This window comes from Narcine bancroftii, chromosome 8 (assembly GCF_036971445.1).
Source record: "Narcine bancroftii isolate sNarBan1 chromosome 8, sNarBan1.hap1, whole genome shotgun sequence".
NCBI classification, from domain to species: domain Eukaryota; kingdom Metazoa; phylum Chordata; class Chondrichthyes; order Torpediniformes; family Narcinidae; genus Narcine; species Narcine bancroftii.
In genome coordinates this window covers 6,443,380-6,468,446 of record NC_091476.1, presented here as the reverse complement: position 1 = coordinate 6,468,446, position 25,067 = coordinate 6,443,380, and the positions used below count along the sequence as shown (strand labels likewise).

Here is a 25,067-nt window from a genome sequence, read left to right as displayed (position 1 = left end):
ACCAGAGACGCGGCGCCGGAGACACGCCTGCGAGCAGAAGGACCGCGACCGCGACGGACACGTCGCCGCCGGCCTCGCCGGCGTCCACGGTAAGGAGTGGACACGCGCCGGACCCGGGGGCGAAGCCCGCCAGTGGCGGCGGCGGCGGCGCGCCCTCCCCCGGCGGCGGAGGCGGCGGCGCGCCCCCCGCGGCGCGGCTCGAGCCCGACGTCCCAGCGCCGCCCCGGCGCGAGGCGGCCCCGGCCGCCATGGACGGGCAGGAGGACGCCAGGAAGTCGGGCTACCTGAGGAAGCAGAGGCACGGCCACAAGCGCTTCTTCGTGCTCAGGGGCCAGAGCCCCCTGGGTCCGGCCAGGCTGGAGTACTACGACAGCGAGAAGAAGTGGAGGAGCCGGTCGGCCGCCCCGAAGAGGGTCATCCCGCTCGACCAGTGCTTCACGGTGAGCAGGCGGGCCGATGCCAAGAACAAGCACCTCGTCGCCTTGTACACAAAAGACGAGTACTTTGCCATGGTGGCAGAGAACGAGCAAGAGCAGGAGGGCTGGTACCTGGCCGTGAGCGAACTCCTCAATGAAGGCAAGAAGGCGGCCTTGGAGCCTGATGAGCTGGAGGACAACTATGGCAACTTGACCCCTGGCACCGTCTTCAAGGAAGTGTGGCAGGTGAACGTGAAGCCCAAGGGCCTGGGGCAAACCAGGAACCTCACCGGGGTCTACAGGCTCTGTCTCTCCAGCAAGATGATCCACTTGGTCAAAATCAACTCCGACGTGCCCTCTGTGCACTTGCAGCTGATGAACATCAGGAGGTGCGGCCACTCGGAGAACTTCTTCTTCATTGAGGTGGGCCGCTCTGCCTCAGTTGGTCCTGGCGAGTTGTGGATGCAGGTCGACGACTCGGTGGTCGCCCAAAACATGCACGAAACCATTCTGGACACCATGAAGTCTTTGAAGGCCTTCGCCGAGTTCCGGCCCAGAAGTAAAAGCCAGTCCTCCGGGACTAACCCCATGTCATTTTTGGCTCGAAGACACCTGGGTAATTTGCCCCCCAGTCAGACTGGATTGCAAAGGCGCTCCAGGACTGAGAGTGTGACGGGGACTTCGGTCTCCAAGAACGAAGCGTACCGTTTTCGAACATCCAGCGAAGGCGAAGGTACAATGACGAGGCCCTTTGGGTCTGTTACTGGAAGTTTAATCCACTTGAATTCGGCAAGAATGGGCTTGAGTCGGGGTGATGGAGGTGGTAGGTATGTAAAGCCACCATTTGGCCCTTCAAACCATAGCAGGTCAGTATCTCTGCCAGTGACGTACCTACCATCTACCACAAGCCCGGTAAGTGTTTCTTCCAGTAGCGGGCACGGTTCAGCCTCCGATCCCCTGACGCGTCCATCGAGTTCATCTATTTGTGGCTCTCCAAGTGACGGTGGGTTTATTTCCTCGGATGAATATGGATCTAGTCCTGGGGACTTCAGGTACTTTCGCGTTCGCAGTAATACACCGGATTCACTTGGTAACACGCCACCGATTCAAGAAGAAAATTGTCTGTGTGATTACATCTCAATGGACAGACACATTAGTGTTGTAAATCCTGAAAGTCGAACAAGAGATGACTACATGGTTGCTGAGAAAGGATATAGAAAGAGGACCCATTCTCTCACCACCTTTGGTGCAGTGATAATGCATCAAAAAACGACACAGACAACATCATCTTTGGAAGAATCTAACATTGATTCAAATTGTGGGGCAATTGTTAGTCAACTGTCGTGTTCTGCATCACCCAAGTTGACCAGTAATCCTTACCATGAAGATTATGGTGATATTGAGATTGGGTCAACGATTAACCAAAGCCAAAATAGACCAAGAGATGAAGGTTATATGCCGATGATGCCTGGTGTTGCGTCGGCCAGCCATAATAGAAATCATGATTATATGCCAATGAATTTTAAAAGCATTTCTGCTCCAAAACAAATTAGCTCTTTGCCGGCAAGTCAAATAGACTCGAGGGGTTACATGATGATGTCCCCAAATGATAGTAGCTCTCCAGTGCGAAGCGTGTTTACAGATTATAGATCTAAACTATTGAGCGGCAACAATGAAAAATTGTCACATAGTGACTACATGGACATGTCCCAAAGAAATCTAAATACACTGAAATTATCTAGTGATGTTTTCTATAATCAGGACAGTCCTGAATCTCAAAAGTCTTACAGCTCATATTATTCACTGCCTCGATCTTTTAAAGCTCCTTCACAAGGAAAAGGTGAGCATGATGAATATGTTCCTATGTGTTCCCCAGGAAAATTGATGTATGGGGAGACATCGTTATTGACTGGCAGTATTACCAGCAGTGGCTTCCTTCATGAAACATCTCATTTTCCAAGGACACTCAACCAAGATGTCCGTGTTGTACAGAAAGGTAGGGTTGAAAGACCAACTAGATTATCACTGGGAATGCCAGAAATAAACAGTTTACCAAGACTGTTTGAGCATAGTTTGCCACCTGAGCCAAAAAGTCCAGGAGAATACATTAATATTGCTTTTAATGAGAAAACTAGTAATACACCATACTCACTCTCAGCAGAAGGATCCCCTTCTTCTCTTGGATCTAGCAGTGAACAACGACGCTCTCCATTGTCAGACTACATGAGTGTAGATTTAGATGTACAGTCACCAAAACCAGGTGTTCTTTCCTCGGATTCTTTGACCGGTGTGCCCATTGTTTCGAGTTCAAGTGCAACGAGAGGCCAGCCAAATGATGCATACATCAGTGTTCCTCTTGGTGCTGTTTGTGTCAACGCACCTGCAGGCGTAGATGATTACACAGAAATGACTTTTAATTTGGCAGTAACAGCTACTCATCCTGCTTCACCAAAGCCTGAAAATGCAGAGGGGACTAGTCCCACTGCTATTGTAAATAGATTGTGTATTATTGACCAGTATTCTGGTATGAATACCTTTCCTGACCTTAATCCTCTCCCTGATGCCAATCATGGTCCAAAAGTTATCCGTGCTGACCCACAGGGAAGGAGGCGCCACAGTTCGGAGACATTCTCCTCGACACCCACCGTGGCATCTTCGTCTCCTTTTTTTGCTGATGGGAATAAAAGGCACAGTTCTGCTTCATTTGATAATGTTTGGCTTAAGCAGAATGATTACGTCAGTGATGAGCACAGAAGTACCATGTGCAGAAATAGATCTGCAGGATTTCAGAATGGATTGAACTATATTGCTTTGGAATTGAGGGAGGATCACGGGTGCTGTGATTCCAATGGAAGTGTTCCGACACCAGATCGACCCCATGTTGCCAGCAGGATAGATTCCAGAGGCTACGCCAGCATAGATTTCACCAGATTGGACATGCTGAAGTATTCCTCCACATCTGAAGGTTTGTTCTGCTTTTGTTTTCTATATTTCAGGTGATCAAAGTGCAAGGTTGTATAAAGCAATGAAATATTAACTGGATGTCAAAATGGAGGCTAGGAGTTTGTGCAGTGACTTGACAAGTTTTATGCTGTGAAATGGATAGTATAGATATTTGTGTGCCTATAACAGTAAATCTACTCTTTCAATCAGGTTTGTGTTAAACCGATATTGTGAAGAAATAAGCGCAAGTTGACATTATCATTTTTTATCTCCAAGTACTCCATGCTGATTTGCCAGTGAATGCATTATTTCATTATTTTCAGATGTTAGATATTTGTGCAGTTTTGCAGGCCACATTTAATCCTCTCTTAAATGGTAGTTCAGAACAACTGATGTTTTTTTATGGAATTTGCAGAAGTGTTAGTGATATAACCACAAATGCAGAGAATTCTTTGGGAGCTCAGAGGCAGGTACGCTATATTGTTGTTGTTAACTGTTCAGTGTATACAATTTTCTTGTAATAGTTTTTTGGTTAAATTTTGCATGCAATAATAAATATGTTTCACTAGTTTCCCAGTCACTTGCATCTCTACCTCTAACAGTGGGAAAGAAGATTTATTTCGGTACTAAATCCTTAAAGACTAGTGAATGGTTAAAATTTACATGATGCAGTTGGACTTTTGCTGATTGTGAAAATAATGTAAGTAAATGTAGATTTCAGGTCCGTTATCTTTGGAAGTGAGGGGAAATAAACGGAAATTTGTTGCTGTTAACTTGTTACATAGTTTCTACTGTGAATTGGATATAAATTTAAATTGGCGTAAGAGGAAGTAGAATTTATTATCAAAGGTGTGTTTTACAGAATTTGAAAGGTATTTTGTTGGTGTGAACTAGTTATTTGTTGGGGGGTGAGTGCGCGGGGAGTATTGAACTTCAATATTACTGCTATCATATTGTTGCATTCCAATGATTTTGTAAAAATTCGCTGATGTGATGGTCTTGAATTTTTGACAAGTTTATATTGTCCTGATGCAGGTTGAATAAAGAAGTCATAAATAAAGCCATGGAAAAATGTATTTTTTTCCCAATAAAGAATAGGGATTTTGCTTAACCATGGTTGTTGAATTAATTGTCTACATCATGCTGGAAAAAGCTGAGTTGGTGTGGCGATATGTTTGCTTATTGATCCTTGCTATCTATGTAGAGCAGCACAATGAAAGTATAAACTGTGGATTAATTGATGAATAAAGAGCAAGTGTTGCAATGGAATTTCTTATTGAAACAAAATGATGTACATTGTGTAAAAGGCAATTTGACAAAAGAGTATTATGAGTCAAATTTTGAAATTAAAGGGAAATGTTGAGGTACAATCTTCAGTTTACTAGTTAAAGAACACACAAATGCTGGAGAAACTCAACAGGTCAAACAGTGCCTTTCTGTACCAAAGGTACGTCACCAATGTTTTGGGCTTGAGCCCTTCAAGGTGTGGGAGTTTCTCCAGCATTTGTGTTTTCACTTAACCATGGTGTCAACAGAATCCTGTGTTTTACCGTCAGTTTACGAGTTGATCATTTTTTTTTAGTTTACTTTGATCATTATTCGATGTTTTGTTTGCAGTTATATGGACTTGCCAAATTTTGATCCTTCTATCACCTATTTGGAGAAAAACAAACCACTTCTGCCATCACAATAAAGTTTGCTACATTACTTTTGTTCATTATTTTTATTTCTATTTTAAATGTTTAAAATTTATAATATTTCTGAACCATACATGATGCAATTTTGGGAGCAAAATATTAGTTGTGTTGATCTCTTCTCTGCTGAGATTCAACTAAAAATTTGTGTAGATAATTTCCAAGTTCATAATTTAGTTGTACCATTTATGAGCTCAATTGTGTGCCAGTGGATTGCATGAAAGAATGCTGCTCCCATTGCTGACCGACTGACTTTGTTAAAATTGAGCCGTGACCTGAGGACATGAATATCCAAAAAAAACTGATGCATAATAAAACACTAAATTGACTGCTGTGAACAATGGGAACAGAAAAGACACTTGTGAAGTACCTTTAAAGTTGAAGTATTCCAAATCACACCAAATTAACATTTCACTCAAAAAGTGAGAAACTTAAAAATATGAAAAAAATAGTAAAATGTTAACAAAAAGTGTGGGAAGGCTTCCTGAGGAATAGCCTGGAAGTCCTTTCAAGTCGAAGGAAGAACTTGGACCTGAAACTTTAGATGCTTTTTACTTTGTATGAATGCTGTCTGACCTGCTGAGTTTTCTTCAGCACATTGTGTGCTGCACTAGATTTCCAGCATCTGCTGATTTCTTGTTTTACCTAACCTAAAAGCTGGGTGAAATGGCTGAAGATGCTATAAACAAATGTAGTGGGTTTGAAATGAAAATATATATGAAAACATATTGGAATATTATAGGATTAATGCATTAAAAGATGAGGAGGGCCAGAGAATGAAGAGATTTGAATGGAGGGTTGAGGACATAAAATTAGATGGACCTACAAGATCAAATTGCCCGGACAATTTGTGACAAAGCAGAATTTTTAATGAAATTAATTTTGGATTTAGAAGCAGTCCCTGTGTTACACAAGGGTTTTGTTTTTGAGAACTATCCCTAAGTCTGTGCTCTCCATGTGTTTGAAATGTTTGTTTTATGTAGCTACCTCTATCTTGTCATTCCACATCCACGTACTTTAATTATTTAATTTCACTGAATAATTTCCCGTAATTTAAAATAATGGAATATATATACATATATATATAGTATCCAGTCATTAATGTGTACCATGATTTTTTTTTAATAGCTTGAAAAATACTTCAATAACGTATTGGAGAATTTGAGTAGTCAGATTTTTGTAAGTCGTCATTCATATCCGAGGAGCCCTTGTGCTCAATATGGAACATGAGTGACTATAACTAAAATTTTTCAAATTTTCAAGTATTTCAATTGTTTAGACCTTTTTGATATGCTTGAATATATTTTCAAATTTTGCTCCTTTTATCCTAACATCACACAGTTCAGATTTAATGCTGTTAACAATCTAGAATTAAAGTTTTATTGATTCTAAAAGCATTGTTCATAATTTTAAAAACTGTTTTATTCCCTCGTATAAATTTCTGGATCTTTTTGAATATCATTTTAAAAACGTATCTTTCAAATCTGAAAAAAGGAAAATTCCGAAATCTCATTGTTATTGGACAGTTTGGAGAAGCATGTTTAAAAGAAATCACAGAAATGCAAATTATCTGTTGTTATTTTTGGGGGGGAGGGGTTAGATGAGCATTCACATTGGAATCAGAAGGAGAGTTTGATCACCTCCACGCTGTTGTCATTGAAATATTTATACAGCAGCTCCCATGGATTTCATTCTTAGTAAATGAACCTGTGCATTGCACAGGTTATCAATCAAATACCAACCAAAAGCAAGTGAGGAGTTAAAGGTTTGTAATTGTTGCTTTGTATTACAGTGGAATCCTGTTATAACAAGAGAGCTTGGGTCCAAAAAATTGCATCGTGAAAAAAGCGGGGTTGCACTAAATCAGGGTTTCAATAAATTGTTGTAGTGACAGCTGAAATTAAAACCCAAATTAATTTTTAGTAAACCACCAGTCCCCGCTCCCGCATCAATCCAATGCCAATGATTCATCGCATATATCGCGATTCATGTTAAATTGGGTCCCGTTAAAATGAGGTTCCACTGTATTACTAACATTTATTTTGTCATAATTTTATCTTCATGGAATACAGGCTTTTCACATTTACTTAGGCTATAACCTATGCAAATAGCTTGTGTTTTGCAAATCAAAATTTTTGTTTTTACACTGTGCATCTTCAGATGTACCCCATCTAAATTAATTTTCAACTTTGAGATACCAGAAGTGTCTGACTTGGAGGATAGCCTGAAGAATTGGTATTGCCAAGTATTTGCTGCTGTTATCTTTGATAGAGCTGTAAGGTTTGAGAGGTCCAGCCTCTAGCTGCATGTATTTTGTAGATCGTACACACTGCAGTCACTGTGTATGGGTGGGAAAGCAATGAATGTTTTGAGTGGTGGATGTGGTGCTTTTTTTTGTAGTACGATTTGCAAACTACTTGAGATTTATGGGAACTTTATCCATCCAGGCAAGTGGAGAATAATCCCATCACACTCCTGCGTTTGAGATAAATGGTGGAAAGGGTGAATAATATTTATTTTGGAACAGTTTATTTTCATGTTTTCAATTTAAATTGGGCAAAAATAGATTACTTCTATAATACTGATGCTTGTTGCATAATGTCTTGACAGTGTAATGGTTATGAATTTCTTTTTGCTCTAATTTGTTCTTCCCAATTTATACTCTCTAAATTCCTCAGATTAATTGTGCTGGTGTTTTCTATAAGTTACAGTATTTAGAAAAGCAAAATTTAGAAGAAAAACTGTCGAGACTATTAAAAAAAAATCAATACAATTAATTTGTTAAGAACTTAGTATATGCCCAATTCTGTAATGTTAAAGAACAAAATGTATAATCCATAATTAGAAATGACAAATAAGTCATTGGTTTTGTTGTCAGGTCAGGTTTGACATGCAGTCTGCATATTGACACTTGCTGTGTACAGGGCACTTCATAAATTAAACAATTGGAATTGCTTGACATTACTTGCAGGTAACTTAGATTATGAGATGTTGATGTCATGAAGCAATGAGACATTACTAGTTGGCCATGTTGGTGCATCTGGAAGTACAAAATAGACCAAACTACTCAAATCAGGCAGATTTTCTTTCCTAAATCGATTTCCCTTTATTCCTATCTTCACCAGCCCACCCAGTGGGTGGATAGAATTTCCTAATTCTCAAGACAATTATTACAAGATCTCTCAAAATCATTATTCTCTGTGGTCTGAGAATTGACAGCACCAAACTAATTGTAGTTTTGACATAGTGTGACTACTTGCCTTGAATGTGTGAATTATTGAATAATTGTCTGTGATTCACAATGCACAATGTTTACAAATTGATGTGTTCTCACTTGGTCAGAGGAGTAAATTTGAATTAAAACTGTACCCATGTTTACCCTCACATCCTGCATGATGTGTTGCAGACTTTCAGGGTGTGTTTTTATCAAAATTCAGGTTGCAATAAAAAAAATTAGAGAAGTTGGGTTACACAAGTATAAAAATAAGTTCCGTGAAATGTGCCAGAATATGGAGACTGAACAATCTGGTTGCAGTGTCAAAACAACAATGTTGTGTTTAATGTTATCAGGACTAAGGAGTTGATTTAAGGACTTTAGGAAGGGGAGGCCTTGGGAACAACTACCTGTCTTTGGTGGAAGTGGGATGATGAGGGTTAGTCCCTGCATGTTCTTTGAGATTCACATATGAGATGATCTCTCCTGCAGCCAGCATATTGAGCTACCTGTGGAGAAGCTACATCATTACCTTTATTTTCTAAGTTTGATGTGGTTTATCATTTCATCGAATAGCTTATTAAACTTGTACAGATGTACTGTGGAAAGTATACTGACTGGTTGTATCGCAGCCTGATTTGGAAACTTCAGTGTTCAGGATTACAGAAGACTTGCACATTTCAATCAGATAGTCTCTCAAGTAAACAGTCTCTAAATTGCTTCCAATGGTGCATACAATATTTGTTTCAATCTATTCTGTATTTACTTGATAAAAATTTTTTTCAAGATTTGAATAAAATGGTTAGGGAGTTTTTATGGAGGGGTAAATTTTCGAGAGTAGCTTTGAATAAATTAACTTGGAAATATGAGTTAGGGGGACTACGTTTACCACATTTTCAAAATTATTATGAAGCAGCCCAACTTAAATTTATTAGTTCATTGATGGATTTGGTACAGCCTCTGAGTTGGGCTAAAATTGAGATGGCACGTATTTCTGAATTTGAAATACATCAATTTTTGTTTAGATGGAATATAAATTTGTTACAACAATATAATGTGCCTATACTAAAACATTTAATGAAGTTATGGATAAAGAAAAATAAAATGACAGGCTCTAGGGGTAAATTATCGGCTTTGACTCCGTTGTATAATAATCAACTTATTTCTTTTTCAATACATAATCAAAGTTTATTGCATTGGAGACTTGAAGATGTGAAAAATTTGGGAGATTGTTTTAAAGAGGGTAAGTTTTTATCTTTTAATCAGATGAGGGAAGGTTTTGGTATTGATAAGAATTCTTTATTTCTTTCTTATCAAATTCGATCTTTGGTAAAATGTATGTTTGGTAGAGATATGATTTTACCTAAAATGACTAAATTTGAGATTTTTCTTATGAAGGTACCAGAGAAGGGTTATATTTCATCTATGTATCAAATATTACAGGATGGTATGGATAAAAAGGGTTGGGATAGATTTAAAATTAAATGGGAAGCGGATATTGGTTTTATTTTTTCTGAAGAGGATTGGTTAGATATCTGTTATGATAGTGTAACTAGATTGATAATTGCACGTTATGCAATGATTAATTACAATTTTTTACATCAATTATATTTGACACCTGAAAAAAAAATTTTAAAATATGGTTTTCATGAATCAGATTTGTGCTTTAGATGTGATGATACGGTTGGAATTTTTGTTCATGCTGTTTGGTTATGTGTATATATATATATATATATATATATATATATATATATACAATATTTTTTGAAGAAAATTCAATCTTTCTTAGAATACCTGTGTAAGAATAAAATAGTTTTAGATCCGATGGTATTTTTATTGGGTAGTTTGGAACCTCTGAAAGGTTTGGGATTAGATAAATTCCAGCTTGCTTTTGTATATTTAGCATTATCTGTAGTGAAAAAATGTATTGCTAGTATGTGGAAAGATACAAATATGATTGATATTAATAGATGGCATAATGAGATGAAATATTGTTTAATAATGGAAAAATTATGTATGTTTTGCACGATAATTATAATTTTTTTATTAATAAGTGGTTGTTATACTCAGAATATTTACATTTGAATTTATATTGATTAGATTTTTAAAATATGTATATTTAACTTTTTCTTTAATATTCTTTATTTTTTCTTTCTTTATGGCTCTCCTTAGGAGAGTTGGCTGAAGGGGGGGTTCTTTTCTTTTTTTTCTTGTATATTAAAAAAAAGTTCATGTTTATGTTTAATTGCTGCCTATGTCATATTATTTGTTTTTTGAACGAATAAAGTTTTTTTTTAAATTGCTTCCAATGCATTTAGATTATTTCTTTTGTGCTATAGTGCAGTTGTGATCTCATCAGAGCAAGACCTCTGTACCTTTTTTGTATTCACTCTCCTTGTGATTGCTTGCTGAACTGCACACAGGCCTTTTTGAAAAACATTCATTTTGGCATCCAGATCTTTTGGGATCTCAAAACTCCACATTTTCTCCTGTTTAGCTCAGTTGTTTTTCCATACTAGAATTAATGGTATCTACAAAAGCAGCCAGATCTTTTGCCCACTTGATTAACCAATCTATACATCTGTCGTAGCCACCTGGCAAGGATGTGTTCAGTAAGTGGAAGGCATTCAAAGGTGAAATTTTGAGTACAGAGTTTGTATGTTCTTGTCAGGATTAAAGGTAAACCTTCATTTTTGAGGGATATTTGGGTGTACAGTGGAGGGATTGTGGAATGAGCTGCCAGCTGAATGCAGGGTCAATTTTAAGATTTAAGAAAAATTTGGACAGCTTCATGGAAGGGAGAGGATGGGGGGCTATGGACTGGGTGTAAGTCAGTGGGACTAGGCAGTGTAAGAGTTCAGCACAGACTAGAAGTGCCCTTTCTGCCCTATTCTCAATACCAATTATGTACAATAACTAATTGTTAATTTCAGCTGACACTGGGCAAGTAACCTGGTCTTGTCTCTACAAACATGCAAATGTCCAATGATATTGTATTTGCTACTTATGGAAATCTCTCCATTAAGATTGAGGTGAGGAGGAACTGCTTTTCCCAGAAAATAGTGAATCTGGAATTCTCTGCCCAACAAAGTAGTAGAGCCTACCTTGTTAGATTTATTTAAGATGCTGTTAGATATATTTTTGCATAGTAGGAGAATTGAGAGTTATGAGGCAGGTCAGATTGGCCATGATCTTGATGAATAGCAGAATCAGCTCGATAGGCTAGTTGGTCTACTCCTGTTCCTATTTCTTGGTTTTGAGAAGTCACTAAATTAGAGGGCATTTTCCAACCCCTTTCTTTCCCAGAAATGATAATGGATCATCTGTAAAAGATGAATAAATAGAATGCTCTGTGTAGGTTGTTTGCATTTCGCAGCTCAAAAGCTTAATCAAATGTGCTTACACAAATTAAAATTGTATTTAAGACGCAAATTGTATGGCATTTTTTCCATCTGTAGTTCTCTTTAGACATTGCTTATGGTACCATTGGTGCAAATATTTTATAGGCTTCAAATTTGTCATGGTTTTGTCACAATTTAACATAGTCAAATTTTTATTGATTTTTTTTATGGTACAAGCTTACTGTGATTTTTATTTTCTAAATGTATTTCACTTCAGTCAAGATTTGAATCCTGATTAACTTGCTTTCTTTTGCTTATTGATGGCCACAATTGTTAATTTGCTGGAGCTAAGCTAACCAATTACTCAAATAATTTTCAAACTGTTTAAATGTTCAAGATAAGCATTCTATTTTTTCACATTTTTAGACTTGTATACAAAGGTATTTTTGCCGATTAAATGCAGTGTTGCTCAATGTGTTTAACTTGTCTTTATTAATTAAAGCTTCATTTTTAATCTTGTGCCATGGAGAAAATGTTCCACAGATACTCAGTTGTGTTCCCTTACCTGGCTTATTTCTGCTTTATTTACTTTCCCTGACGCACAATGGATAACCATTCCTCGTGCCTTCAACCATGACATTTCATCCAATGTTACAATCTGCATTATACTGCCATAGGCAAGGATTCGTTCAGAAATATTACCAAAGGTTAAGAAAACCTTGTAGCAAGAAACATCACCCATAGAAAATGACCAAGCAGCCCCCTACCAAAGATGTTAGTGTCTCTTGCCTGATTTTGCTTACTAGAATGTGTACTTTCTTTCTAAAACATCATCCTTATCATTATCTGGCCCCCATCTCCCAGTTATGTGTATGGTTCCACTGTAGGTTTTATAAATAACCCTTTGAAAAATTGTAGGTGGATGATTTTCCACTTCATGGCTAAACTTTTTTTTATATAGCTTGGTCAGTATAGTGTAACATAGCTCAGATGTAGCTCAGAAATAATGTAGGTTTGGACAAAAATGCAACGGGCAGAATAGGGATAACTTTAATGCCAGAAAACGTAAGGCAGCTTGTATAAGATGGAAACATTGATATCATGCCAACTTAAAGATCTGTGTTTAAGTACTTAAGGATGAAATTAAAAAGCAAAGCTTTTGGTGAATTTTGTACTCAACTGACATCAAAAAATAATTGAATTTTGAAATACTGCTATCAAACTAATGGAATATAAATTGGGAAAAAAGTGATCAAATTGTATTGAAATAAAGGTTGCAGATGCTGTAATTTTAGTAAAAACACAAGTGCTGGAGAAACTCAAAAGGCCTCCATAGGAAACAAAGCTGTAAAAGCAGGTTTCAGGCAGGCGCCCGATCAAAAAATGTTGGCGGAGGAAGAAGGGCAAAGGGGAGGAGCACAAGCCAACAGCCAAGAGGCTATAGGTGGACATGAAAAGGAGGGCAGGAGAGAATAACTGAGAATTGATTGGGGGTGGGCGGGCGGTAGCTCCATTAATGCAGAGGTGAAGGAAAGGTGAAAGAGGGATAGGGAAAGAGAAAGGAGGGAGTGGGACTGGGGAAGTCCATCTTTCAGGCCCTTTCATGCAAGAAAAAAGCCTGAGTGTAAAGTTGGAGATTCTCTGCGTAAAAAGACTTACCTCCATGAATGTACCGTGATTGGCTTCAAGGCGCCGACTGCAGTCCTTCTCGGGAGGGGAAGGGGAAAGGTCAGCGGCGGAGCGCAGCACACCACTGCCCAGCATGAATGTAATGCCGCTGCAAGCAGCTGGCTTGGGGCGGGCTGATGACATGGCGTCGTCAGCCTGAGACGCTGGAGTGAGACTCGGCAGATGGTGCTACAGCACCAGTCACCCCCACCTCCATCGGCTCTGGAGGGCACAACAAGGCACTGCTCAACATGAATGCGATGCAAGAGCAGCCTTTTAGGGCTACTCCACGAAAGGTATATTTTCCCTCCGCGCTTGTAGCCGGCCTCCAGACGGAGGCTTAGCATAAAAGGGCCATACCATCAGTTTGGAGGGTGTTCAGATGGAATATGAGGAGTTGTTCCTCCAATTTGCAATTGTCTCAGTTTGGCAGTGCCTAAGACCATAGACCAAAATGTCGGCATGGAGATTGGGGTGGGAAATTGAAAAATGGGTTTTGCTTGGGAGTTCTCTGCTATAACAATGAACCGAGTGAATGTGCTCAACAAAACAATTTCCCAGTCTGCATCCAGTTCCTCCGATGAAGAGGAGGCCACACCAGGAAGCACAGGATACAGTAGATGACCCCACGCAGATTCACAAGTGAAGTCTTACTTCACTTGGAATGGCTTTTTGGGGCCACACGTGCTTTAGTGAATGTATGTTTTGATTTAATATTTCCAAGCTAACATTCAAGTTGGAAAATGTAGACTTTTCATCAAAATAAGTAGCTTTTTGAGAGAGAGGTCAATTCTTGATCCATCAGGACAGGAATAAAATTTTGGATAAAATGATTCAATCTTAAAATAAAATTCTTAGTGGAACTGAAGGCAAAAATGTTTGAATAATTTAAAAAAAATGAACAGCATCAGGTGAATTGTCAACCATTTGACAATAAATTAAGATAGCATTAATAACTTATCAACAATTGGAACATCAGTTGAAGAAAGGCAAATAATATAGTATAAATGTGCAGCTTAATGGGCAATGCAATATGGCAACATTTTTGGTATTGTCCCAGAAATTCTGGGAGGTAATCCACAAAGTAGGCAATTGAATTGTGAACTGGAAATTCCATCATAAGTGGGGAAAAAAATGATAATGTTTGATCTAGCTGACAAGTTTTTGATTTTTTTCCCTCCAAAAAGTAGTAACATTTTATGGTATTTAAGTCCAGCAAGAAAAATTGCAATTTAAATTAAATTTAATTATGTGCTGTGGAAATACTTTCTGCCTTCCAAAGAAAGCATCTGACCTTCTGTACGATCAATTTAAAAAATGCTTTGCAGGTTAATACCAAAACATTTGCTTTTGCATAAATTTACATCACTGATAAAGTACAGTACCAGCAATGCAAAAAAAAGCTATTTTAATGCTGTCAGTTCTCATTGCAGAAAGTGGTGTTTTGTCCAATTTTCATTGCCCTTTTCAAATAATTAGCTTACGTTTGGGGTAACAGCTACGCATATCTACCAGTATGTAGGCAGTGATCTTCATCTTTCAGAAAACTAGTTGATAAGAGAAGCATTCTTAAAGAACTGATCATTCAGGTTTCAAAATGAAGTCATTTATCGAAGTATACTTGCTGTGAATTTAACTGTTTTATTATTCAGTACATCGTTAGAGTAGCCATTTTCCATATCTTTGCATCTTAAAGTTATTTAAATTGATACCATACTTGTTTTGGTTATCTCAAGTTTATTCTCTTGATACTATAAATGCTAAATGTTATAATCTTTCGAAAATCTCTGTACCATCAGCATGTACTTCTGTGTCAGGAACTTGCACGTTTGCAGGGGTGTTCAATGTCCTTGACAGTTTTGATAGCTGTTAAAGCCTGAGGATGGAGTTCTGCTCCATTTATTTCTTGGAGAGTTCTGGTCAAAAAGCTTGGCAAAGTACAGATTTATTGTATGAGTACAGATATGTGAATTTTCAGATTGCTTGACACATTCTTACAATACATTAAGAATACACAATTTAAAAGACAAAAGACAGTGCAATCAGGCAGAAAGACCACAGCCAGTTGATCCGATTTGCCAAAATATGGTCTCTGAAAAAAATGGTAGGCCTTCCTTATTGGTGGAGCAGTGATCCAGTGCGCTGGGGCCTCTGGTACAGCAGGTTACATGTTGATGGTAATTGGGCATGGTTATTAGGCCTGGTTAAAGACATCAACTATGATTAGTGGTTCATCAGGATGGGCCATCTCTTATTTTCTGACCACATCATGCCCATTTGTAATCAGTATCAGGCAGGATATAAATTCCAGCGAGAATCACTGATGTAAACTCTCGGTGTATATATAAGAAACTTATTTCAATCTATATTTGCTCCCAAGCTGGAGCAGGAGGTCAACACGACCCCAACATCCGTGCACCAGACTGCATTAACTGAAAAACAGGTTTTACATTGTTCAAGGCCTCTGCATTTAAGATGAGGTAAAGTTAAAACTTTTGTCTCTCATTGGTGTCTGTGATTGATTCACCAGCAACAACAAATTCTAGGTATTTTTATCTTTCTCGACCTCCATGTTTCAAAAAATTGTTCTGCGGTTCACTCATAATCTAGTCCCTGCTGCGTGTTATTTGTCTGCCACTTGCTGATGAATTTTCTCTGACAAGCTCAATTCTAATAAATGTTTGCTCTTTTACATCCTAAGACAATTCCAGTTTGTACATCAAAAATTAATGTCTGGCTTTCAAAATAAAAGGAAATTTTAGTCCATTTTGCAAGATGGAAATGGGCTCTTTTGCTCAATTTGTCCATGCAAACCACGTAAGCTAATCCCATTTGTCTGTATTTAACCTATATCCTTCTAAAGCTTTTTTTAATCCATGTTCCAGCATCTGCAGCATTATTTGATTTTTACTGGCAATACGTCATCCTTGAGTGAAAAGGGAATGTGGATTGGCATGATAGATCAGGACTGAATAGGGAGTCAATGTTCTGGAAGAATTGGTTAAATCTAAAAGAGTGAAGGATAGTAATATATCAATCAAAGATGTACCGTATATTTTGGTATATAAGTCGATTGGCTGATATGCTGACCCCTCTGCCTCATTTTTAATGGTTTTATATCTGGTGTATAAGTCCACCCCAATTTTTTTCTTGGGGCCTTGTTCCAAGGCCTCCCAGGAACAACCCAAAAAATTTTAAAACACCCCAATTGCAAGAAACAAAGCTGTAAATTAAGTTTTTTTTATAAAAAAAACCTCTGCATACCAGGCAGCAGCGGCAACAGCCCACGAAGCTGAAGTGGCAACATCATGCTCCCAGCAGTAGTAGGAACTTTAGCCTACCAGGCAGCGGTACCTCAGTGACCTCAGGGTACCAGGTAGGAGTGGTTATGGCGGCGCCCAGCAGTGGGGAGATGCTTCCAGCATTCACTTGTATGCCGAATCAATGTCAATCTGATTTTATATTGGTGAACTTAAGATCTCAAAAATATATCCAGCATAATATTTTAGGGTTTCATGACTCAACTTGTATGCTGAAGTTCCCAAGTAGTTCCCAAGAGGACCTGGAATTTGCCACATGGACAACGGAAGTGCTAAGGGAGGTCATTGAGAGTTTCGCATTCATGTGGAAGCTGACCTCATCTTTGAGTATCGGGGTTAATATTGCCAAGGATGATATTCAGATCTTGTGGACTTCAAAGTGTATGATGCAGGAGTGCAGAAGTTAGACTGTTACACATGTGCTCTGTGGTTGGATTGTTAAAAATGTTTGGAGTAATTCTTTTAGGAAGCTATATTTAACTTGTATAATTCAGAGTGATTGCCTCAATTTAAAAAAAAAATAAGTATCATCTTGTCAGATTAAGAAAGCGGATTCATATGAGCTCTGGTTTTTACTCTGTGCTGCATTTATACTTCAAATTCCAATTTCAGATTTTATTTTTGTCTGAGTACATGCATGACATCACATACAATCCTGAGATTCTTTTTCCTGCGGGTGAGGCAGAATTACCACTGATTGGTAGTGCAAAAGGAACCACACAATGTAAACAAATAAAGAACTAAACAGATAACAAAATGTAAACAAACTGCAATACAGAGAGAATTTAAAAATCAATAAAGTGTAAAAGTAAGTGTCCTTAAATGAGTCACTGATTGATGAGGAATCTGATGGTGGAGGGGTAGATGCTGTTCTTGAACCTGATGGTGCACGTCTTGTGGCACCCATACTTCATGTGGTATTGTCAAAGGATTTAATGTTCCAGGGGAGAGAAGTCCTATTCGTCTTTTACCATTCCAATATTGATGGTCATCAATATTGATGCTCTGCTGGGACCAAGGAAAGCTGCCTCAGGACCTTCGTGATGCCATCATCATCACCCTGTACAAAACCAAAGGCGAGAAACCAGACTGCTCAAACTACAGGGGAATCATGCTGCTCTCCATTGCAGGCAAAATCTTCGCTAGGATTCTCCTTAATAGACTAATACCTAGTGTCGCCGAAAATGTCCTCCCAGAATCACAGTGTGGCTTTCGCGCAAACAGAGGAACTACTGACATGGTCTTTGCCCTCAGACAGCTCCAAGAAAAGTGCAGAGAACAAAACAAAGGACTCTACATCACCTTTGTTGACTTCACCAAAGCCCAGGAAAGGGCTTTGGCAAATACTAGAGCGCCTCGGATGCCCCCCCAAGTTCCTCAACATGGTTATCCAACTGCACGAAAACCAACAAGGTCGGGTCAGATACAGCAATGAGCTCTCCGAACCCTTCTCCATTGACAACGGTGTGAAGCAAGGCTGCGTCCTCGCACCAACCTTCTTTACTATCTTCTTCAGCATGATGCTGAAACAAGCCATGAAAGACCTCAACAATGAAGACGCTGTTTACATCCGGTACCGCACGGATGGCAGTCTCTTCAATCTGAGGCGCCTGCAAGCTCACACCAAGACACAAGAGCAACTTGTCCATGAACTACTCTTTGCTGACGATGCCGCTTTAATTGCCCATTCAGAGCCAGCTCTCCAGCACATGATATCCTGTTTTGCAGAAAGTGCCAAAATGTTTGGCCTGGAAGTCAGCCTGAAGAAAACTGAGGTCCTCCATCAGCCAGCTCCCCCCCCCCCCCCCCCACATCTCCATCGGGCACACAAAACTCAAAACGGTCAACCAGTTTACCTACCTCGGCTGCACCATTTCATCGGATGCAAGGATCGACAACGAGATAGACAACAGACTCACCAAGGCAAATAGCGCCTTTGGAAGACTACACAAAAGAGTCTGGAAAAACAACCACCCGAAGAAACACACAAAGATCAGTGTGTACAGAGCCGTTGTCATTCCCACGCTCCTGTTCGGCTCCGAATCATGGGTCCTCTACCGGCATCACTACGGCTCCTAGAATGCTTCCACCAGCGTTGTCTCCGCTCCATCCTCAACATTCATTGGAATGACTTCATCACCAACATCGAAGTACTCGAGATGGCAGAAGCCGACAGCTTCGTGGACATACCCCTCCATAAATCTTCGTCCGCGAAGCCAAGCCAAAGAAGAAAAGAAAGATTGATGGTATCATCAAGATTTGTTTGTGAAGATATAAAATAGTAGGATATGTCTAATTGTCATAAAATCAAAACAACTATAAAGAATTGGAGCAATATACTTCTGGAAATTAGATTTTACAGCTTTATTTAACATACAGATTTTTGGAATGCCACATTAGGCTGAGTTTCTAAAACAGGCATGTATGCGTGAAAGAAATTACGTTTCAAAGTTACACTCTTCAGGATAATGTTATTGTAGTTCATGGAATTGGGCTGGATGTGATTGGTTCCTTGAAAAACCTTGCTTTTGCAACAAATTGTACAGAATCTTGTTTTGCAAAATCTGGTTTGAGTACAAAATAGCGAACAAACTTCATTGTTTATCTTTCACTTACAGTATAGAACTTTGCACCCAGCCACTCAGCTACATTTGAGTTGCAACAGTGAATGTTAATTGTCAGAGTAAATTTTCAAGTCATCTTAACAAATGTTATATTTGGTATGAGCTTGATGCTTACAAGGAGTGAACTGAATATTTTAGTGGTTTGATACCTTTTGATCTTAATAGCATTGATATTAACCAATTTAATTTTCTGTCTTCTACAGATTAAGTACACCAACGTGATTTAAATCCACGCCATCAGAGGGAAAATGTTGAGTGTACCTTTTCACTTGGTACCTACCATGCAATTGTGCAACCCACTAGATGGAACTGGTACTGTCTGAAGCAGTCACACTTTGCAAGAACACACACGTACCTGATATTTTCCCATGAGCAAGATTGGGAAATGTCAACACATGAATCTGAACAGGACAAGGACTTTTTGGTACTTCCTTCAACAAAAAAAAGACACTTCCTACAAGCTTCAGCTGAGCAAAAAAGAAACTAGAGCCATACCTAATGTGAACCTATTCACTGAAACTTTTTAAATCCATTTCAATGTTAACAAAGTATTTAAATATTCACTGTTTTTTGCAAACATTTCACAAATATGTTAAAAAATCTTTTTATCAGTGTTCCCCAGTTTAGGCACGAATGGGCTTTCTTTGACTAGTGCCATGTAAGAGTTTAAAAAAACAAAAGTAATTTGTAAGCAACATTGCAATCATTTGTGGAACATCATGCACGTTCTGTGGGATATTTGAGTATATTCTGTTTTACTATGCACCTGTATGTTATTTTGGAAGGGTAGCAATTTTGGGGAAAAGTAATTCTTACAAAGGACTAACAAGTTTTATATTCCATTTTTTAAGTTTCACACATTTGGAAAATAAAGCTGGTGTGGTTCACCAGATCCCACAGCTTCTCAGACCAGCTGTATATAGTTGATAGTTTTCTTCTTTTAACTAGTATTATTTAAAGGCAGTCATGTTGAAAATCTTGTGGCCTTGAGCCAAGTAGGCCAAATTATCAAACCTTGCGGTTACAGCATAGGTTGACAAAAAAATCAAATTTTTGTGGGCAAGCTAACTTCTCTGTCAGGTTGAACTATGAAAATATTTGTAAACCCATTGTAAAGTTTATTTTAAAGGGTATTTGACATGTTGGTTATGCCTAGTTGACTTCATTTTGCTCAGACACTTTTCCTGTTTTTAAAAGCTGCTTTATTTCACTTTTCAAATTTGTAGTGTTGTTGATGGCTTTTGATCTGCATATGTGTTATGTAAATGCAAATGAAAATTCACTGTCAATATCTTGACCGAAGGTCCATTCAAGATTGTGCAGATTGCATTCTCCCAAAAGTCTTGATCATGGTGCATGACTTTAAAAAGGTTTCCTCCTTGCTGTCCTCTAGGATTGTCTTTTTTTTGTGACACTGCCTTTTTAGTAACACTATCTCCACATCTTGACAGGTGGAGAGAGAATTATGTCAGATAAAGTCATCACTCATGATTCTATTTTTTATTTCTTATCCAGTTTGCAGTCCAGTTATGTTTAATTGTATTACTCAGTGTGATAGCTGTCCCTGCCCCTCAGCATCACATTTTGTTTTGGTCCGATTCATAGTAAGGAGCATTTAATTTCTTGTGAATGCATTTTTGGACACTAAAGTTGCAGTTTTTTCCCATTTTTATATTGAATGGAAAAATGTGAGAAGGCTTGAGCAATTTAAAAATGTTTTTCCTTGGTGTAAAAGAATGTAGCTTTAATTACTGGTAATTTACAAACTATATTCATACTGAGTTAAAACTGTCCCCAAATTTTATAGCTGCTCTCAATTACTGTTTCAGAAATCACACAAGTAGTGCTTTCAATAAAGTATAGAATTGAAAAAGGACATCCAGTCCTTTTTCCAGTCACCATAGTCACAAATTTTTGAGCAATGGAAATATGCCATTTTCGTTTGTAGCCAATGGAAATTTGCCAATATAAAATTGGGTATCTATAGGTACTAGATGCAAACCAGTTTTGTATATTATCAGGTTTGTGGGATTTATTTTTCACTAACATTTATTGTGGGTTTCTCCCTTCCCTTCCCCCGTTGTACATTTTCTTGAACAATTGAGATGGTGTTTGACTTGTGGTACTGAGAGTTTATGGGCCATAACCCTACCCTTCAACAGTATTAATCTAGTGGAAGATGTCAAGAATGTTGGCTGCTTTTACACTGATCGAAGTTATCAGTGATGCTTCACTGCACAGACTGGTCCAAGCAACTGGGTTTAGTATTCAGTTCACTTGGCCTATGTTTTTCATAAATTGTTAGTATGTACATTAAAAATCATCCCACTTTCTAATGTCATCAAAAGAAAAGGTATCAAAAATTTAAGTTTGTTCTTGATTACTACTGTGAAGCAGGCTATATTATTAGTTGCCCATTGTATTCACCATGGTTCCGAATTTAGCATGTTTGACCAAAACTATATTCCACCCATGGTTTCATTGTGGGGAATAGTTTATTTAAATGCCAAAGCAATGCATTTGTTTATAGCTGAAGATAATTACATTGTTTTTTGATGATTAAGTTGTGTTCATTTTAATTTGCTCTTCAGCTATAAAGAAAGCTAGTTATTTTGAAGGGGAATGCATATAGACAAGAGAATGGGTAGGACAGAGGCAATCTTATTCTTCATTTTTCTTTGTAATCTTTGATCCTTTACCTCCCCACCTCACTGAATAGGGCAGTTTTTCAAGTTGGTTTTGATAGGCGTCATATAAATTAATCCTTTGCCAATCTGTAAGAAAACACCATATTAATTTTCTTGCCAGAGTACAGTTTTGTGTTGAGTTGGAAACTAACGAATCTAATTTTCCATGTGTTATCTGGAGTGATTTTCATCTGGGTGGGATTCATGTTTCAGAGCATCCTAAAATAGTTCTTAATGAGATTCACCTTGCTGTAGGAATTAATTCAAAATAATCATTCAGATAAAGTGAATGACTCGGGTGGTCAAATTTGAGATGATTTTGTTGGTGTTTTGCTGAGTTCTGAGATTGTAGGCATAGTACATTATGTTCCAGCAGTATATGTGTGTGTATGTATATTTCTCCAGTTTAAAAGAATGGCTCACAAAATAATTGGAACGAAAACTAAGCAAATTTTAAACCTTGGAGGAAGGCAGTTCTGGGGATGATTGATGCTATATGGGTCTTCATTATATTCATTGCTTTATTTCCTAGCTGTCTTTTCACCCACTTCTATCACTTTTCTGATCTTCAGTCTCTTTTAATTGAAACTGGTAAAACAGTAACTGAAGGCAGAATTTTAAAAAATTAGAAAATGCTGGAAATACTCATCAGGTCAGGCAGTAGTGAATTAAACCAAGGCAAAATGCATTTTGAGCCTTCACTTCTTAATATTGATCTATTCCGCCAATTGCACCATTTCCAAGCAGCAACAGTGAAGAATTCTGAAAGTATATTGATTGCTATTATTTCTCCAGTAGGAAACCAAGACACTTTAAAGCAATTTCTGTGGTATTTGTCATTCAGCCTGTCTTTAATATTATTTTAATTTCAGAATCAAGGAAATGAAAAGGAAAAGCAAAATTATCAAATAAAACATAACTACAGGAGAAATAAAAGGACTGGAAATTTGACTCTGGTTTTAACTTGGAGCAGTTTGATTTCAAATGTAGTTGATGAAATTAAATAATGGGTGTTACACATTACGGGAAGCTAATTTGAGTTGTCCATTTTGTGGCACAACCTGCATCTAATTTCTTTCCTAAATAGATTGCATCAAGAGCAAACTAGAAACAGCCACACCAATGTTGTACCATCTGTCTTTTCCTGTAGAGCTCAGATTTTCTAATCAAGGTGATATGCATTAGTAAATATACTGTATACATTTGAGAACTACATTTGAGTACTTCTGATGGCATCTTAAATGAGAGAGAAATTTCAGAGAGCATCAGTAGTTACCCTGACATTTCTTTATTTCATCCCTGTGCTGGTTATTATATTTGATGATTTTGGGTGGCTGTGTGATGAATTGCATGGCACAAGTCAAAGGTGTCATGCTTACAGTAATTATAAAGTGAGGAAAAATGTTGGTTTTTGCAACATTTGGCTTTGAATTGCTGCTAAATTTAGATATGCTATTGGTACAACAACTGCTACTTGATCTGTGCTAGAGTAATGCAATTCTACAGCTTGTTCCAATGACTGCAGATTGCACCACTGGTGGGAAAGGTGTGTGTGCTGACTTTGGACCATAGGCAAATCTGTGTGGATTGTAATAGTAAGGTATGAATATTAGTTACTGACCTATCCCAACGAGCGAATTAAGTGGCTCAGTGCTAATTATAAACACCAGATACTGCATGAATATGTAATAATAGAGCTAGGAATACCATTTCTGTTAAGAGATCTATACCTACAAAAAAAACTGGGGAGTGGGGTGGAGCAGGGTGGGGGGGGGGGTGGGGGGTGGTGTGTGGGATTCACAGCTGCACATCCATTGTAAGACCACTATAGTTCTTAAGATATTTGACATCCTGTAGCGTTTCCTGAATTTAGTATAGCTAGAAATAATATATTAGTACCAATGGGTACTGAATGAAAAATGTAGTAGATTGAATTGGGCTGGTACATTTTGGTACTGTTAGGGTTTTTAGATTTTTTTTGGATAGTTATGTAGTTAAGATGCTGAGAAAGGAATACCAGGATCATCATGGAGTTAAGTGAATAATCAAATGTCTGGGTCCTGCAAGAAACTGTGCTGATTTTATACAGTAACCTCAAAAGCCGATTTATGGCCAAATAGATATGGCATATACAGTATGCAATGTTTTTTTCCTCAGTCTATAGAGCTTAGAGTTAAATAAATTATTCAGTATTGTACTGGAAAGCTTTTTCCAGAGAAAGATTTACATATCACTTGGTAGGTACGGGAAAAAAAGTTAGTGGTAGAAAGCAACATATAAGCAAATGAGAGAAGGTACCTGGTTCCAGGTCAGGAAAAAAAAGCTATGTGATGAAGTTACAAGTTGAGGATCAAGATGTGTTAACTATTTTTCTCAGTATATCAGTCGCTATAATTTCTATCCAATTGCAGTCTTTCCCTTGCCATGTTTTGTATTGTACTTGGACTTTGCACAAATGATTGAACATGAGTTAGAGTATGATTTAAGACCATTATTCAAAATAATTATAACTAGTTGTAACTTGGAAAATAAATGTTAATTAGAATATTAATTCTGAATGACTGGGAGGAAGATGCGAAAAGGGAAAATTAGTTTGGGTCGTTTTCACTTTGGCATCTACAGGTACCTTCCCTCATTTCATACATGCAAAATAAAAGTTGCATCTTCCAGACAATATGCTGCTGTATAATAATTAAAAAAAAAATAGAGCAATTGTATTCCTTTTGTAAATTAATTTGACAAATGGACATAGTTTTTTTTTGGCTGTACAGAAAAGCAGAGGGTTGATACTCTATATATTGCTATTCCTGCACCACACACAACAGAAGGTTAAAAATATCTAACTTTATCTTGCTGTGTCTTCCACTGTAAATATTGTTCAGCAGTTTAATGTTAATCCACCATGTCTGTGAATGGGAGACTGGCTTAGAGTTCTGTATAGTGTTTATATTTATCGCAAATGCTTTCCCTAGAGCTACATGCAATAAAATTGTGTTCATGTTACTACTTTCATCTCGTACTTTTTTTAGTTCCAGTATTGTTTCTTGGCTCTTTATTTCTTGTGCAACTTTTCGACATGTATAACACTGGCCAAGACAATCATTTTTTTTGTCAAACCTGGTCATTAATATATTTTGACCTTTAATGGGGATTCCTCTCT

General features: G+C 38.0%; 1 protein-coding gene across 3 annotated transcripts; it reads left to right on the top strand.

The window, feature by feature from the left end:
• The first annotated feature begins 189 nt into the window (after window positions 1–189).
• Window positions 190–24,910, top strand: LOC138740303 (insulin receptor substrate 2-B-like). Of its 3 annotated transcripts, XM_069892768.1 has the most exons (3): window positions 190–3,381; window positions 9,455–9,510; window positions 19,424–24,910. In XM_069892768.1, the coding sequence occupies exons 1-2, from the start codon at window positions 249–251 to the stop codon at window positions 9,481–9,483; spliced, it is 3,162 nt and encodes a 1,053-aa protein (XP_069748869.1). In that variant the 5' UTR covers window positions 190–248; the 3' UTR covers window positions 9,484–9,510; window positions 19,424–24,910. The 3 variants fall into 3 exon arrangements, with proteins under 3 accessions (XP_069748869.1, XP_069748870.1, XP_069748868.1); XM_069892769.1 differs by lacking the exon at window positions 9,455–9,510; XM_069892767.1 differs by lacking the exons at window positions 9,455–9,510; window positions 19,424–24,910 and adding an exon at window positions 4,977–5,149.
• The last annotated feature ends 157 nt before the right edge of the window (window positions 24,911–25,067 follow it).

Coding starts and splice junctions, on each gene's coding strand:
- LOC138740303 (XM_069892767.1), top strand. CDS start 249: ATGGACGGGCAGGAGGACGCCAGGAAGTCGGGCTACCTGAGGAAGCAG. Junction 3,382..4,976: donor GTATTCCTCCACATCTGAAG/GTTTGTTCTGCT, acceptor TTTTGTTTGCAG/TTATATGGACTTGCCAAATT.